We start from the raw sequence: 13,451 nt of genomic DNA, 5'->3' as shown, positions 1-13,451 counted from the left end.
ACCAAGGGACCTACCTTGTCTTCCCTGTGAACTTCCAGCGGTGGCTGAATCAGTTGGGATAAGGCCCGGGCCGTTGGAAGCCGCGGCCACTAACTCTGAAGCAGACGTCACTCTGCGGAGATCAGGGCGGGTCCGTCGCCGCCCAAGGTATTTGCAAGATTACGCATGCGCCTTCTAAGTGTGAAGGAGTGTTATGTATATAGTTTTCCCTCTGGTCCGCTGCACTAGGGGGCGCTGTGCTAAGCGCTGATTGGCTGACTGCTCTGACAGCGGCATATATAAAGGCTGTCAGAGCAGAGCTCAGCTGTTGCCTGTTAGCGAAGCGCGTGTATTGTGAATTGCCGCGTTGGCAACCTGTTAGCAATAAATTGTTAGCATTCTGTTAAGTCCTGGCTCGCCTCCATTTGTCCACCTGTGTTCTCCGCAAGATAGAACAGCAGGCATGGCATGGCTTGGTGGGCGTGGCATGGCTTGGTGGGTGTGGCATGGCTTGGTGGGTGTGACATGGTGGACATGGCAGCTGGGACTTGGGAGGTAGAGAATAGATGGGGGTGGGACCAGTTCTCCGGACTACTCAAAATTTCCACTACCGGTTCTCCAGAACTGGTCAGAACCTGCTGAATACCACCTTTGAAACAACCCCTCCCCCACCTCCACTCAAAAATCTAAAAGTCAAAAATAAGCAGTAATCAAAACCAGGATGACTTTTTGGTCAACCTGGAAATCTCCCAGGAAAAGGAAATTGGTTCAAGTGATCTTCCTATTAATTCCTGGTTCAAGTGCAGTGCAACAGTTCATTTAGTGACTGTTCAAAGTTACAAAGGCGCTGGAAAAAGTAACTTATGACCATTTCCCCCACTGACGATCGTTGCAGCATCCTCATGGTCATATGACTTCCATTTGGATGCTTGACAACTGATTCATATTTGTGATGGCTGCAGTGTCCCTGGGTTACGTCATCTCCTTTTGCAACCTTCTGACAAGCAAAGTTAACGGGGAAACCAGAATCAACCGTGGTACTAATTTAAGAACTGCAGTGATTCACTTAACAAATGTGACGTGAAAAGTCATAAAATGGGTCAAAACTCAAATAACAAATTTCTCACTTAGCAACATAAATTTAGGGCTCAACTGTGGTGATAAGTTGAGGAGTACCTGTATTGCATGCACACTCTGCCCACAGTCTGAAGTTTGATCCTGATTGGGCTCAAGGTTGACTCACCCTTCCCTCCTTCCAAGGTCAGTAAAATGAGGGCCCCAGATGGTTGGGGGAAATAATGCTTCTACCTTGTAAACTGCCCAAAGGGTATTGTAAAGCACTATGGGGTGATATAAAAGCCTAAATAGCAACAGCACTTAGACTTATATACTGCTTCATGGTGCTTTACAGCCCTCTCTAAGCAGTTTACAGAGTCATCCGATTGCCCCCAACAATCTGGGTCCTCATTTAACTGACCTTGGAAGGATGGAAGGCTGAGTCAACCTTGAGCCCCGTCAGGATTGAACTGGCAAACTGCTGAACTGCAGCCAGCAGTCAACAGAAACGGCCTGCAATACTACATTCTAACCACTGTGCCACCATGGCTATTGCTATTGCTATTTTTTCTCCGTTGGTGTAGGAACCTTCTATTGGTTGGTTCCCATCAATTAACAAGGATTTAAAAGAGTTACTCCAAGGCCAGCTTTCCCCAAGCTATTTTAGCTGTGCTGTGAGGGCAGCTAACATAGTCAAAGGTCATGTTGCCAATACGACATCAATTATTCAACCCATCTGGAGGGTACCACGTGGTCAGAGACTAATTGATGAAAGGTTGATGAGGCAAAATGATCAAAGTTATTATTATTTAAATGTAGTGAATCTCTTGCACAATGGCAGCCTCAAACAACCCACTAGACTTGATTCCTGTATTTACCTACTTTCTGGGTGTGTACCAGGGGTGGGTTTCAGCTGGCATTACTGCAGGTTTGCTCGTGCACGTGCTTCATGCCATCATGCGCACTGGATGCGTGTTGTGCGTGCATGCACAGTTCAATGGAAATTGTTCTATGCATGCGCAGAACTAAAAAAAAGATGGCGTCGGCCACCGCGGCGACCAGGAAACCAGTTTGGAGGCATGGCCAGCTTGGGTTGCTGCCGGTTCTGCGATCCAGGCTGGCATGCCACTAGTGGTTCGGCCGAACCGGGACGAACTGGTAGGAACCCACCTCTGGTGTGTACAAAGATTAATAAATTAATTCAATTAGGTTAGGTGGGATGCTAAGAACATAAGGACATAATTGTCTTATAGTGCAATTATAGCAGGTCTGCTAAGAAATGCCCCTCAGTTTCTCATAGGGAAGTATAAGCATGCGGTCTTAAATGATAATGTGACGGTGAACCAAAGCAAGTCTTCACTTTGAAGCCTTTGAAAAGGGTCTCGATCTAAATTTCTTTGTGGTCTTCTTGCTTTTGAAAAATTAGAAGTCTCTTTTCATCAGAAACTTGGGGAAATCATCAAATAGCCACATGCTTTTTCACCCCCACTCCCAATTCTTTTGAAGGGATTGGACAGAACCTACAAAAAGAGCACCTCCCTCTGAGTGGAGAACAGCGAACAGGTTTCAGTAAATAGGATAGCTTTACTTATTCCTTTTTAAAAAAAAAGAATCTTTAAACTTTCAAAATATTTTCTAGAAGAAAGTTGCAGCTATAATTGCCTTTTCTGAAATCTGAAAATTCCCTAAGTTGCAAAAGCGGTACAAGAGATTTATGTAAGGAAGGGATAAACTAGTTCATCATACACTTTGGAAGACATCAGCTGAAATTTTAACTTCCTTTTAAGTTATAAGCCCAAAGATTTACTTCCGTTTAAGCCTACTTGCTCTTAAAATCCAATTCACTAACTCATTTAAGCTAAAATATGGAAATCCTATTCAAAGGACGCTAACTATTACCAAAGGGGCTACGTCTTTAGATCCTTTGACATAGCTGAGTTGCAGATTTAAGCTAAGTAGTTCTTTTCCTCATTAACTGGATAAGATGTTCGACTGTAGGTAAGAGCAGACAGAGGCAAGCGTTTCAGGGAAACATAGCCTTACTCACTGTTAATTTGGTGCCTCTAATAAAATCCATTATTGGTAAGATCCTTTTTCCGATGGTCTCCAGGTGTCTCTCAGCCTCATCTTTTGTGATAGGGCTGAAAGGAGCTTTGTGCTCTAGTGAGGAGGCAAAAATAAAATTACACTGAATATGTATGTATGCATGTACCGTATGTATATTACTATTCATCATATTTATTACTTTCAACCAAGTTATATATTTCTAATAGTAATACATATTTATATAAAGTTGCAATCTCTTATTATTCAATTATTCCATGCTTTCTCTTATTATTGCTCTTATTTTATTAAATACAAATGTATACACTAATATTCTCCTTTTCTCTTATTTCTATCTCTTATTCTAACTTTTAATCATGTCATCCTTTGTTCAAAGAAACATTTTCTTTCTATCCTACCTAACTTCTAATCATGTTACCTACCTACAAAGAAAAAAAGGAAAGAGAGAGGAAAATCAAATCAAATAAAACCAACACCAAAAATGAAAAATATCTATCCATCATCTCTTGCCCGCTTCAATACTTTAATTGCTATTCCTTTTTATTTTTGACTTGTTTCCCATTTTCCTCTCTAAGATCTTTATCTCTTTCTACATTTGCTTCTTAGCTGTTCAATCTGAGTATATATACTGAATATATATATTTTAAAGCTATTATTATAATTATGTTTTGCTATGTGTAGGTGAAAGACAGTTCTCAAATGATCACCAAATTAATTACTGATTGGTCTTTCAATAGAAGAAAAAAAAACTTTTGCTCCTACTAAAGGAAAATGACTTCGAATCAATTAGATCATAAAAGTGAGAGAAAGCTGTGTAAGCACCTTGATCCCACTTTATTTGACTTGTGCTGTTGCGTAATTGGTATCAATTATTCTGTTTGCAAATAAATTAAGGCAGTAAACATGACCCTACTCAGATATGCCCATACCTTTATCTCCATGGGTATATCATGGGGATAGGAATAGTTAAGGAACCACTAAAACATTTGTAAACTTCAAAATGTGTATGTGTGTTTGTGTGGGTGTGTTTGTGTGCATACATCGATGTACATGTTTTGCTACTTAGGAAAATTGTGCAAAACTCTGTATCAGTAAGAACTGAACTGCTCAAATCTTCTTCACCAAATTGTTTTTCCTAATAAGGGAAATAAGGGAAAATACATGAAACTGCATAAGGGAAAATACATGAAACTGATGGTGATTTAGCCCTAAGGCAGTGTTTCTCAACCTTGACAACTTTAAGATGTGTAGACTTCAGCTCCCAAAATTCCCTAGCAGGGAATTCTTGGAGTTGGGATCCACATATCTTAAAATGAAGGAATGCTGAGATCGAGAAATAGCATCTTAAATAGAGGAGGGAGGGAGGGAGGGAGGGAGGGAGGGAGGGAGGGAGGGAGAGAGAGAGAGAGAGAGAGAGAGAGAGAGAGAGAGAAATGGATTTTACCACCTGAAAACGTTGGCAGTTTTCTACAAGACATTTTTTCTAAAAATTTTCCAATTTCTTTGCTTTTCAGGCCCAGGGTCAGCAAATAGGATTGAGGAGATAGACAAGACCAATCAGCTGTTTGTGGCAAACTGTGCAATCCATGAGGGTCTGAAAAGAAGAAAGAAAGAAAGGGAAGGGAGAGCATCTACTATGGTAAGACAGACATTGATATTTGTTATTCCAATTTACCAAATTTCCCCAAACATCAGAATGGACTCCCATGTAAGCATCACAGAAGACAAGTATGCATTGTAATAAATTACATTATTTTTCTTGAAAGGAATGAGTAAGGAATTTAATTTTTCAATGCAAGAAACCTTCTCTCTGCTTGGGCTGAAAATCGTTAGCTGCTTCTTATTTTACTGCACTTATTATTGTGTCTTCAGATGGCTCTGATGGCTGTTTATTGTGTCTTCAGAAGGTCATTGAGTGAGTATTATTTAATCTACATGTCCTTCCTTCTATGAATATTCAACAGTCTACATATTCACTCAGCAGTTGGTTCACTTGCTTTATGAGGCCTACAAGGGAATACATCATAAAGAAACCTAGGAAAATCCTCCTTTTTTTGTATGTGCAAGAAATGCTTTTTGAAATGTTGTGTACCTGTCCAGTATAGGTAGTGTTCGACCTACAATCATTAATTTAGTGACCATTTGAAGTTACAATTGCACTGAAAAAAAATGACATGATTGCGTCACACGTTTTTTCCTGTATTTTCGCCTCCCCATAGTCATCTGATCAAAATTCAGCCGCTTGGCAACTGGTTCATATTTATGACGGTTGAAATGTCCCAGGGTCATGCGATCACCTTTTGCGACATTCCGACAAACAAAGTCAATGGGAAAACTAGATTCAGTCAATCTCTGTGTTACTAATTTAACAACTGCAGTGATTCACTTAACAATGGTGGCAAGAAAGATCGTAAAATGAGGCAAAAGTAACTTAATGACGGTCTTGCTTAGTAACATAAATTTGGGGCCTACTTGTGACCGTAGGTCGAAGACTATCAGTAATGAGGTAAAGTAGGGGGAAACCACTTGCTGATAGCAAAAGTAACTTAATGACTGTCTTGCTTAGTAACATAAATTTGGAGCCAAATTGTGACCGTAGGTTGAAGACTATCAGTAATGAGGTAAAGTAGGGGGAAACCACTTGCTGATAGTAAGCAAAATGGGGTTGTGTGAAGTCAAATGTCACCTGGGCCGGAGCTGATAATAGTTCACTATTTTTTTGTCAGCCTCCCCCAAACCCATCCATCAATGGTAGCAAGCATAATTTTGAAGGATTGTGCCATGTTGTCACCTGTATATATGTATTCCACATAGTCAGGATGCTTTTTTATAAAAACTTCCTTTAGCTTGTCTGTGTTTTCAACCTTTATTTTTATGGCAAAGGGAGTATACATCACTGAAAAATATTCTGCCCTTGTGATAGCTTCTTCAATCATAGCCTAAAAAAAAAGAAGGAATGGGGAAAAGACAGATGATACAGCCTATTTTTTAAAAAACTTGAGCTACTATTTAAGAAGCACAAAAAGATGGGGAAAAGATGAAAAATAATTACCTTCATGGATGATATTTTCCCCCTTAATAATTGCACCGTCATGCAAAGATAACATATTTCGGGATTGAATATTAATTAGAAAAAAAAATAAATGAGTTCCAGAATGTATTGTCTGTATCACCCTGAGAGAATAAATTTTAATGTAGGAAAAGAACATTTGTAAACATTTCCCTCTGCAGCAGGTCTATGCCTTTGGTGGGAGGAAGATAGACGTTAGTGAATTATCTGAACGATAATAAGAAAATGAATTTTATCTTCTCTCAAGGTCATATTCATACCATTCAAGATTTTGTTCAAAGCCAAGGAAACTGATTGAACTTTTATGTTGTTTTAAATATGGGCACTCCAGAGATAAAGTAGCACATGCCGAATAAAATGAAGGAGTAAAGAATTTGTGATTCACATCCTAAATTTATATGAGTCACCCACTCCCATAGAGAAAGGGCTCAGAGAAAATCAGACTGGAATAACAACTTCACTAATTCATGATTTGGGACTCCCATCCATTCAGTAACCTGCTTTGCTTTTCCCCCAAATAATAATAATTTATAAATTACAATTCATAATAATAATAATAATAATAATAATAATAATAATAATAATAATAATAATAATAATAATAATAATAATGCAGACTCTGCAAAGAAGTTGATGAAACTGTTGACCACATACTCAGCTGCTGGTAAAAAAATCGCGCAGACTGATTATAAATTGCGGCACAATTCAGTAGCACAAATGATCCACTGGAATTTGTGCAAAAATTATAATATTAACACAACAACAAACTGGTGGGAACATAGGCCTGAAAAAGTCACTGAAAATCGGATGGTCATGATCCTATGGGATTTTCGTATACAAACGGACAAAATACTGGCGCATAACACGCCAGACATCACACTGGTTGAGAAAAATAAGGTTACAATAATAGACATCGCAATACCAGGGGATAGCAGGGTCGACGAGAAGGAACATGAAAAAATCACGAAATACCAGGACCTAAAAATTGAAATTCAACGATTATGGCACAAACCAGTAGTGGTAATTTCTGTGGTAATCGGCACACTGGGTGCTATTCCAAAAGCACTGGAATTACATTTAAAACATGACAAAATCACCATCAGTCAAATGCAAAAAGCTGCACTGCTTGGATCTGCACGTATATTACGAAAATATGTTATGACGTCCTAGGCCCCTGGGTGGGGCCCGACTAGTAATCAATGCCAAATCCGGCGAATCAACTGGCCGCTGTGATACAATTGTGTAATCATCATCATTATCATCATCATCATCATCATCATCATCATCATCATCATCATCATCATCATATAATCTCATTGTCATTGGGGCACTCCCATTGTCATCAGGGCACTTTGCACCAAGTCCAAGAATTTTACAAGATACATCAACAAATTGCAGCTTCCTGCAATAACACCAGTGGAACTGCAAAAAAACTGCACTACTTGGAACATCTTCTATTTTAAGAAGGTACTTGGTTGATACCTAGGAGGCTGGCAGTAAACCGTATCAACCATTAGCACCAGTCACTGGTATTTGTAATGCATTTTTGAATGTTCAGTTGGCTGAGTTTCATGTTTAATGAATAAAGTATATATAATCTTGCTAAGATTTTAATTACCATAGTAAAAACTAATGCAAACAAGAAAAAGAAGAGACTGGAAAGAAAGAAGAAAAAGAGAAACAAGAAAAGGAAATAAGAATAAAGAAAAGGAATACATAAATAAGTAATTTCCAACCTTCACAACAGTTACAAACCAATTTCATAATTCTTCTCCCCCTGTGAGGTTAAATATCTCCTTATCTCAAGTCCGGTTCCTTATCTATAGGTAAATCTCTAAAATATCAGCAAAAGTCCATAAATAGTTGTTAGAACATTTGGGAGGGGGAGGTCTTATTTTAACCTTCCTTTATTTCTTCCTTTACTTCTGTCTTAAGTTTAATTCAATCAAATATTGTTGTAAGATTTGGTTTCTCTGCAATTCCTCATCCCATTGCACAGATTTCTTTAAGTGAACTTTACCTGGAACAAGATAGGCTTACCAGCACTTTCTCGAGGATTTCTTTTTTTTTCAACGGCCCAGTCTTTTGGTGGATAAATGGCTTGAAGTAACCCAGCTAGTTTTGTGCTTGTGGTAGAACTAGAACTCAGTTCTCCTAGTCAAATATCTTTCAACGCTAGTTCAAACTTATTCTCAATCTCCTTGTCCTCTTATTTAGGATGATATTGGGAAGAGTAGTCTGAAATGGGGCAAAACAGGAAATATGGAGATACCAGTTGGGTTGCAAGCCATAAGCGTGCAATGTCTTTCAATCAAGGCTGATGATATTTCTAGAGGAGTTTAATTTATCTATTTAAAGGCTTTCTTGCAAAATACATAAATAAATAAGCAAACAAATAAATAATATTAGTATTGTTTCTACTCAAACACTGACATGGGGTATATTCTAAGTACTGATAGCTGGGTCCGGAGAGCATCAGAGGATGGCCACTCTTTTAAAATTATGGATTAGTTTAATCGTAGCACAATTTATCTATTAAACTACAGTGGCTTAGGTTGAACATAACAATTACCATAAATTAAAAACTCAATCCATATATCATCGTCTTTTAATGACCCCATAATGCATTGCGGGGTGGAGTCTGGGCCACTGAATGGAGCTAGCGGAGTATTTTAATGGCCAGATGCCTTTCCTGTCACTAATGTGGAGTTTTGTTCAGCAGATATATTCTCAGAGAGAGAAATACCTGCCTCTAACTAGGATCGAATTCACGGCCTCGTGATTGTGAGGCAAGAATTTACTTCTAGACCACCGCACCATTCCATAAACTCAATCCATATATGAACCCAGTAGTTGTGGCTTATTCAGCAAATCATGGTTATATCAACCATGTCCCGCCATAATGTTTAAGCTCAGCCCTTCCTCCTATCAGTTAACAACCTATCTTGGGACATCTTTCCTGAATTCAAACTTAAAATGTATGCACATTTGTCTTCCAGTTTTGATATAGGTTCCCCCCACCCCTAAATGATATGTCACAATTCAAATGAGATAGATCTCATTTGATGGGCTATTTTTCATAAAGATTGCCTTTCATGAGGACAAATTGACAAAAGCAAAGAAGGAATAACAAAGACTTCTCACACAGAAAAAAAAATCTGTGTGGAACTGAAAAATTACTGCTTTCAGGTTTATCAGCAGATGGACTGCCAGTATCCTGGCACTCAAGGTCACTCCTTGGTGATGCAAAATTGCTCACAAAATCATGTGCAAAGCTAAGCTATGTTAGAATATTCATGACTGGGAAAGACATGGTAACATAGTCAGCCAATGAATGGATATATCAACTAAGTCAGCCAGTGGGAGCTTAAACAGATCTGAGTCTGTGCTGAGAATCGAAACCAAAACTACTCTGTCTGCTCTGAACTCTGAAATGAAACTAATTGTTCCCTCCTGCTTGTGTTCTGCTTGTAATTTCTACCATGTAGGAAGAATCTGCTATTGGTATTGTACATTTATTCATCTGTTATTATGTATATAAAGAAGTTAATGAATCCAGCTGAATCAGTTATCTGGGTGTGCTTTCTGGATGTGATTTTTCTGCAACAAACTCTGACAAGCAATGTTTCCAAAAGTAGAGACTGCTTGCCTGGAAAGGAAAGGCTGAGGGAATTCAATTTTTTTCTTTTCTTTCAGAATAAACAGATGCTTTGGTTTACATTACGCCATGTCACTAAATGCAGTGACGTGCAGTGAGGTTTATGGCTGGTGAGGCTGGTGACGTCATCAGCGCGAGCTGCGGTCCCCTTCATGTTGACTCAGGAAGGCGGAGAATGGGACAACGTGTGCAGGAGGCTTAAGCTGCCTCAGCCTCCTGCACATGTGGTCCCATTCCCCTCCTTCCTGACTCCTGAGTCAACATGAAGGGGGCCACAGAGCGCGCTCCGCGGGACCATGGCTCATGCTCCGCGGTCCCCTTCATGTTGACTCAGGAAGGCAGGGAATGGGACCACATGTGCAGGAGGGAGGTTGAGGCTAGAGGAGCCTCCTGCACACATGGTTCCATTCCCAGCCCACGTGTGCAGAAGGCTCCTCAGCGCCTTTTCCCTTTTCCCTTTTTTTATTTTCATGATGAGAGCGGTGAGGCTCTGTCTCCCCTGCCTCCCCTGACCGCACGTCCCTGACTAAATGCGGATTCTGACAAAAACAATCAGTTTTTGATCAGTTTGCCTTAATGCCACATGCCCTCAAATAAAATACACTAAGAGGCCACAGTAAAGCAGAAACCCTGCTTTGCCAACCATCCAACAATAGGTGCCATTGAGAAACATTGCTTTATTAGCTAACAGCAAAGATATATATTAAATCCGTGGATACATTTAAGGGAATTCAGAACTGCCTGTGCCGTTAAACAGAGTCAGGCATTCACCTCAGGCAGCTGGGAGAAAAGCAACAAAGAACTGCTGAAGAAAACTGTATGTCAAGGGGCCTGCCCTGGATCTGCCCTCTTACTGACACTGTCTGAGCAATCATCTATCAGGTCACTCAGCTTTTGGATAAGAAGTAGGAGAAACACTTTCTTGTTTTCTTGACTGAGGCAAGAAATACCATACATCAATTCTGAGAGGACTTCTGAGCCTTGCTAGATCTAGTGAGGTAACTACAGTCGGAGCACAGGACCATAGCTCGGTATCTGAAGGATCTCTGAAGTATCTACTTAAGGAAGGGCCGCTAATAAGGACAAGAACCAACTAATAGGCTAGACCTCAGCATTTGGTCAAGGGTGAGCATCCTATGGGCTCACCAGATGTCCTTTTCTTCTCATCCTAATAGATAAATACAAAGAGACAACGGTTGCAGTAATTGGGTTCTAGTGATAAACAGCACTAGGGGAGACATGACAGCAGTGTTCCAATACTTGAGGGACTCCTACAAAGATGAGGAGGTCAAACTATTTTCCGAAGCACCAGAATGCAAGACAAGAAACAAGCCTTTTAGGAGGAGAAGGGAAGAGGAGAGGGGAAAGCAGTGGTGGGTTGCAGGTGGTACACCCCGGTACAGATGTACTGGTGCCTGCCTGGAGCACCGGGTATCATTCCGGTACAGTGCTCCAGAGGGCCCACCCACCCGCCCGAGTTCCTTACCTGTATTTGAGCTCTTCGACGCTTCCGCGCACGAGAGGCTTGCGGAGGCGTCGCAAGAGGTAAGGACGCATGTGCAAGCTGTGCGCGTTCATGCGGTGGACGCCGGGCCCTGTTGCACCATACCAGTTGCACCGGGATCAGGAACCCACCACTGGGGAAAGAGAGGGGAAGACGAAATAAGGAAGGAGAGGAGAGGAGGAAGGAAGAAGGTAGAGAAGGGAGGCTGAGAAGATGGAAGGAGTAAGGTGGATGCAAAACAAGATGGAGGCACAGGGTGGCAAGAAAGTGACCCAAACTATATTATATATATATATGTGTGTATGTAAAAATGAATATAGAGACTGTGATGAATAGACAAACGTTAAATAGCAATTATAAGAATATATAACTATGAATGAATTTGAAAAATAAAAATAAAAATAAACTTTTTATATATATAAAAAAAGAAATAAGCCTTTCATCCTTCCGAGGCTGGTAAAATGCTGATGCTGTAAAACCGCTTAGAGACAGATGTAAAGCACTGTGAAGCGGTATATAAGTCTAAGTGCTATTGCTATGGCTGCTAACAATGGCATTTGACTGAGGAAAAAAAATACATAAACAGGCAGATGGAAGGATGGAAAGGAGTACAGGTGATGCTCGATTTACAGCAATACATTTAAAACCATTCAAAGTTATAATGGTGGTGAAAAAAGTATCTTACGGCTGTTGTCTTTCTAGGCTGTTCTGCAGCTGAAACTGGCGATATAGTTCGGATATTTTATTTGGGCTAGTTACCGTATGTAACTTTTCTACTGCTTAGGTTTAAATCATTGAACTGTATCTTTGGTTTTGATATTATCTTATATTTATTATCTCCTTTTCTCATTATGCATTTAGAATGATTTCATGGAAGCTAAAGTTATTGATGGTCACTTGTCATGATGGATATGTATTATTTTCAGCATTAGGATTACAGTAATACATCTCTTAGTACCAATTGGTGAGGAGTGTGAATAGGAAGATACAATTACTGCCTACAGTATATACTTTCCAAAGGTAATGAACTCGTCCCTCCCAAAAAAATATGGTGGAGTAGAGAAGTCTTAATTCTGGACTATACGTTGAATATCCTTCTTACAACTTCCTTTTTTTATTTACTGAGGGCAGAAAATGTACTTTTCTCCATTTCCCATTTAATAATAATTAATCCATAAATAAAACATGCACTATCAACAATTGAAAATACCTATCTTATCTGCCATGCTTTGCCAATAACGTTGACCACATCATGTAAGTGCTTATTATTTAGGCTCTTAAATGTATTTATTAATTTGAGCCAGTGGCAATGTTTTAATTCATAGCAGAGTGCTTCTAAAAATGCCCTTTCAGAACAGCTAAAACATATATGTTTCTATTGAGTGGCATAAGGCAAAAGAAGGAAGGCCGAAGAGAGATTTATTCTAAAGTTCAGGTACAACACAGTATAAGTGAATGATTGCTTTTAAATCTGAGGTATCTGATGTAATACGACACATATCTTAATAGATATGTAATTAAACAATAATTATATTTTAATAGGTATCTCATATTGGTATATTATGATTTATCACTCGCTGTTTGTCTCTTGTGATTTATGATCTATAACTTACCACTTTGTTGTTTGCATGTTCGTTTAGAGCAGGGGTGAGTTCTGGCCAGCTTTACTGTCGGTTTGCTCTTGCGCACATGCATTTCAATTAAAATTGTTCTGCGCATGCATATAACTCAAGATGGTGGCTGCAACCGGGGAACCCATTTGGGGGTGTGGCAGACCTGGGTTGCTACTGGTCCAGCGACCCAGGCCGCCATACCACTACTGGTTCAGCTGAACTGGTCCGAACTGGTAGGAACCCACCTCTGATTTAGAGCTTCTGCATTAGCGACAAATTCCTTGTGTCCAATCACACTAGCCCAATAAAGAATATTCCTTTTACTTTAGTCCTATATTCCTATTCCTAATCTCCTTGCACATATTTTAGGGCATTTTTAGATCACTTTTAGATCCTCTTCTGCTGGTTTGGTCCCATGGACAGTCTTTATTCTATCAAATAATGAGGCCAAGAGATGGGGCTGTTCTTACTATTTTAACTCAGGGCAAGTTAAGGAAAGTGGTTATT

At 39.7% G+C, this 13,451-nt stretch overlaps 1 protein-coding gene across 1 annotated transcript in view; it reads right to left on the bottom strand.

The window, feature by feature from the left end:
• SPATA16 (spermatogenesis associated 16) overlaps positions 1-13,451 on the bottom strand; it is a gene marked incomplete at its 5' end in the record, with an annotated part of 212,082 nt that overhangs the window by 64,624 nt on the left and 134,007 nt on the right. Inside the window, 3 exons of the mRNA XM_081953463.1 lie at positions 3,083-3,195; positions 4,547-4,693; positions 5,891-6,038. Coding sequence (XP_081809589.1) covers positions 3,083-3,195; positions 4,547-4,693; positions 5,891-6,038 — 408 coding nt within the window. The remainder of the gene's footprint in view (positions 1-3,082; positions 3,196-4,546; positions 4,694-5,890; positions 6,039-13,451) is intronic.

Source organism: Natrix helvetica (genome assembly GCF_964273705.1).
Source record: "Natrix helvetica genome assembly, chromosome: 5".
NCBI lineage: Eukaryota > Metazoa > Chordata > Lepidosauria > Squamata > Natricidae > Natrix > Natrix helvetica.
This window is presented reverse-complemented; position numbering and strand designations above follow the sequence as displayed.